The 5,098-nt window shown below is 29.6% G+C and overlaps 1 protein-coding gene across 1 annotated transcript; it reads right to left on the bottom strand.

Moving 5' to 3' along the window:
• Positions 1–506: 506 nt before the first annotated feature.
• LOC107609779 (plastid movement impaired 2) lies at positions 507–3,857 on the bottom strand. Its single transcript, XM_016311805.3, has 2 exons — positions 3,194–3,857; positions 507–852 (listed from the first exon to the last, which is right to left on the bottom strand). The coding sequence occupies exons 1-2, from the start codon at positions 3,764–3,766 to the stop codon at positions 784–786; spliced, it is 642 nt and encodes a 213-aa protein (XP_016167291.2). The 5' UTR covers positions 3,767–3,857; the 3' UTR covers positions 507–783.
• Between the last annotated feature and the right edge of the window lie 1,241 nt (positions 3,858–5,098).

Here is a 5,098-nt window from a genome sequence, read left to right as displayed (position 1 = left end):
AATTCTGAAGATAGAATGTCTTACCTTTTATATGTGAGATTAGGCACCAACAGTTATTTTTTTTGCAATTGTTTTCATTGAAGAGTAATAATATTATATAAAAACGCATGGTGTACGTTTTTTGTGCAAAACCAATTTATAGCATTTGAATGAATTGTAATGCCTCGGACCGAGTTATAATGCGCAAAGCCGATTTATAGCTGTTTTGATTAGGTTGTAAGGGACATGTCAATAACAATGTTTCAAAACCCACATTTAGAGCCAAACCCATTTATTTTCTATCCTCATTTGTTCTTTCTATTGAATCTAAATTCCCACCATTTGCAATAAAGCACCATAGTTTTACTCTGAATTTGGTGAGAGAGGGTGGAGATCCAGAGAATACAAAGAATTAGGTGATTAGGTTATTTAACCAATCAAGAGGAGATACGGAGAATACAAAGAGAGTGCACTATTTTCAAAATAATTATGTATATTTTGTAAATGTTTGATCCAAATATAATAATATGTAAATATGAATTGCTAACTAGAAAATCAAATGTATTGCTACCAAATTACCAGTAACATTGAGGTACAAATTCGAACAAGAGATTAACCTTCTAAACCACTATATACATACCCCTTTTTTTTTGGTTTTAAATTCATCCATATAAATGCTCTCACATAGTGATCCAAGTCACTACAGATCCTAGAACAAAATTAACATGCTTTTTCATAAGCATTGCCATGTATATATTTTAACTACAAGAGAAGGAAAAAATATTGCTATTCAAGCTATAAATACTATTGTAAAGTAGTTTCCTCTCCATTAATAATTTCTTCATTTTGGATTGGACTAAAACTCACTCGTTTCTGCAAAATACAAGATTCAAGGAAGAAAATTAGCATAATTACTATAAATAATTAACATTATTAAAATATTTGATAGTTAAATGTGAATGCAAGTATTTGATCAAAAAAGAAAAAAGAATTGTTAAGTGTGACTTATTAATTAGAAAATGAAATGTATCGCTACCAAACTACAAGTAGCATTGATTTTTTCTTTCCTTTGATATTTTCATCTCTTTGTTTTCGGGATATCTTGAATTTTGAATACATCCAAAGTCAAAGTCTCCAAAAACACATTATTTAATTTTATAGGTGTCTTGAGAAGTAAACGAGGAACAAGTGCACATGCAATGTTATACAAATTGGGAACTTGTTCTCCAAATTAAATCAAATGCATTCACATAAATTTATCAAATAAAATGGAATCATTGCCCTAATGTCATGTGGTACACATAAGCCAATATTTTGCTTTATACATATCCAAGTAGACACCATATATAACAAAAAGATATAATAATTGGACACCAAACATGTAAGATGTCATAATGGTTATTGATCAACCTTGGTTTATTAATTATATTTTTTGGGCAGAAAATAAGCAAGGATATGATATGGTTCAACCTAAAATTAATGAGATCTATCAATTGACTTCCATTTCGGTCATTCTTAAATTAATGTTTTAAACATCTTTTCCATTTTAGGGCGAGGCGTTAACAATTTAAGAAACCTCCTAATTCACCTAATTAAGAATTTAAAAAATGTGTACACCAAAGTACACAACCTACCAACCATTTCTCATAACTCACCGTTTTTTTAATGATATATCAATTTCAAGAGTTTGTTTTTCTTATCACAAAATTGTTTACATAAATGTCCTGTTTGTTATAGACTTATAGGTAAATCGTAATTGATACTTGCTTTTTACTAGATATAAAATAAATCGTATTGAAGAAATATTTTTTTTATCAAAAAGATAGAAATATTTTTTTTTTAATTGAATATGGGGAGATTATGTCATTTGAGCTATAATTTATTGACTCATATTACAGATACCTTATTTAACACATTTTTAAAAAATGAATAAAGCGCAAAAAATTTAAAAGAAGAAATAGAATCTATATATTTGCATGTAAATCACACACATTTGTTTTTATTCAAGTTTTCCTTTTAAATTTGATTTATTTACTTTTTAAAACGTATTAAATAAGGTATTTTCAATGCAATTTACCTTATATTTAATAAATAATATGTATCTATTGCAATTTATATATAAAAAACAGATGATAGGAGAAACACATTATTAATTTCTCTTTAGTTTAAATTGAAAAAAAAAAAAAAACCATTTGAAACCCTTCCAATCGAATGGAATCTCAACTAATTCACATTTGTTTGCGCTAGGAAATTTCATCCCTTCTTCACACTAAGCGATAAACATCTTTCATTATTTAAAAAGAAAAATGCACACAATAGTCAAAACAAAAAATCTAATAATCTAAAAATATTAGTAATAATTCTGTTTTCCTTTCACGTTACCATCAGCAAGGTTAATTAATCCCGCTTTACTTCAAAATATTGATGAATTATTTTATTCATTAATTTATTTATTATTATAATTAGATATAGATTATGTTAATAAACATAGAAACAGAGAGAAAATCAAAGCACATAAATTCAGCAGCAAGAAAAGGATGGTATCTAAGCAAGCACATGGCATTCCCAAATGTCACATCAGCATCAAGCAGCGCCTAAATTAACGCTCATGATTTTCAAAAGAAAAAGTGCCAAACAGATAACGCGCAAATTCAAATGATTTTCAAAGATTCCAGAATGTGTGATTATCAATATCAATATTATCCAATATTATTTTATTAAATTATGATTTATGAATATTCTTCCTTCTTTTTTTTTTTTTTTTTTTCATTTACGTGAGAATGAATTTAGTATGGATTCATGAATGAATATTTTGAAAAGTTTTTCATGGGGCGATGAATGGTACTTCAGATATTCATATTATAGTGTTTGACTTTGATTATTACTATATTAGAAAAATCTTATGTAGTAAGACATGACCTAATAATTAATGATAATATTAATTTTTCGATAAACTATATTTAGGCAGTATCATGGACAACATATTTTTATTTAACCTCTTATAAAATGAGTGTAATTAACCTAATTTTCTTATCATCTCTAGATCTGTTAAAAATAATCTCACAAATATATTCACCGTTTAAATGTATAATCTAAAATTATATGCGTATATTATATGATCTATAGTTTCATTTTCATCCAATTAGTGTCACCATCATTGTTAAAATTCATATTAACGTTACCCTAAAAATTAAATAAAGAAAAGAATACATACCCCGCGTGGCTTGTTATTATTATTATGTTGATGTTGTGCCACCTTCACACCACCGTCCTCTGCGGCGGCACCGGCCATATACATATTCATGATCTTCTCTGCCACCTCAGCACCGTCGTTGTTACTCTCCTCAATCAACTTCTCAAGTTGGGCCTTGGGCAACCGCATCCGGACCCTAGTGGGCCCACCATTGATCCCCGCTTCAGGTCTCACGAGCGTGAGATCCGAAGCGGAGCGTTTGGAGAGCGCAAGAAGCTCAAGCCTTTCTTTTGCGTTGATGCCACGCACGCCACTCGAGCGTACCCGTCTAGGAAGCCCGTCGGACTCTACTTCGGGCTTAACCTTGGGTAATTCAACCAAGAAGTAGATCTTCTTGGGCTTTAACGACTGGTCGGGGTCAAGAGGCTTGGCACGTAGGCCGAAGTGCTTAACGGCTTGGGAATCAAGAAGAACGTGACCTGGGTAGTCCTTTACGACGTCGTTTGCTACTGCCGGTGTTTTCAACTTAAAAGTCTCGCCATCTATCTTCATAACCTTCGCCTTCTTACTCCTTATTCCTATTGTGTTTCCCATCTTTAATTTAATTTAAATAAATTTGGTTTGGTTTTGCAAATTCTTGTATTTGGGGTTTTGGTGGGAGGGAAAAAGGGATTTGGTGTGTTTGTTTATATAGTGGGAATACGGTAACACGGTGGACGAAATCAAACTTGAATAATTACAGGGTTTGCACGTGTGAATTGGTGGAAATAGTTTGTTAATTGCTGTGGAGGTTCCGTTGTGAAAACAAATCATGAAGGGTATCTCTCTTTTTTTACATGAAAATTCACTCACATTTATTTTTACATAAAAAAATTTAAAAATTTAGAAAAGAATAATGAGAGTTATTTTTTTTAACAAACCTATTTTTTAATTAATTAATTAAAATTGATTTTATTTTTAATTAATTTTCTAGTAAAACTACATGTAAAATTAATTGTAAAAAATAATTAAATTATAATTTAATTAAATTTATTAAATTATTTAATAATTTTCAACTAGTTACGTTATATAAAGACATGTGTAGGGGAGTATTTACTTTTTGTATTTAGATATAGATATGAATATGTTAAACTGTTAAAAGACTAAAGAGTTGGTGTGGGAAAGTTTTGATTATTATGGCATGGGGACAATTTTACTTTAGTTGTGGGGTTAACTAAACTAAAGTTGTCGGGTAGTAATTAAGATAAACTAATTGGGGTCCTCTTAAATATATTGAGAAAAGAAGAGAAAGGTGTGGGCTAGCCTTATATTCTTTTCATATGTTTGTCTACGTGTACAAGAAAATGATGTTTGCGGATGAGATGATGATGATGATAAACATCTGTGAAAAGTAAATAATAAAAGCCTAGGAATGTTTTTATTCAATTTTTATGACTATCAGTGTGAAACTCATCTTTAATTAATTTAAAGATAAAGTGTGTTACAATCAAATAATGGATCTACTTCAATTTATATTTGTAATTTATAGCAACTTGCAATTATCCAAATTCCAAAGTATAATTCAACTATCATCAAGCTAAGCACCCTAGCCAGTCTTCGTAATATTTTCTACTTGTTCATGTAACTAATTATTAATGAATTACATTAATTTTTTTCGCAAAATTTTAATAAAATAAAGTACGACTATATCCATGTCATTTGTCAACAAGCTATAATTCAAATAACACAATCTCTTCGTACTTACCTAAAAATAAATTAAGCATTTAAGTCTCCCTCCTAATAAAAAAAAAAAGTACTATATCAATTTTGGGGGCTTCCCATAGACTTCTAGAGATTAAGCACGCCATGAACATTATATTGAACAAGATGGAGGACAACTCTATAAATTGGATAAATTAAAGCTACTTTAACTTTTTCAACTTTTAT

Source organism: Arachis ipaensis, chromosome B7 (genome assembly GCF_059453495.1).
Source record: "Arachis ipaensis isolate K30076 ecotype BB chromosome B7, ASM5945349v1, whole genome shotgun sequence".
Classification (NCBI taxonomy): Eukaryota; Viridiplantae; Streptophyta; class Magnoliopsida; order Fabales; family Fabaceae; genus Arachis; species Arachis ipaensis.
This window is presented reverse-complemented; position numbering and strand designations above follow the sequence as displayed.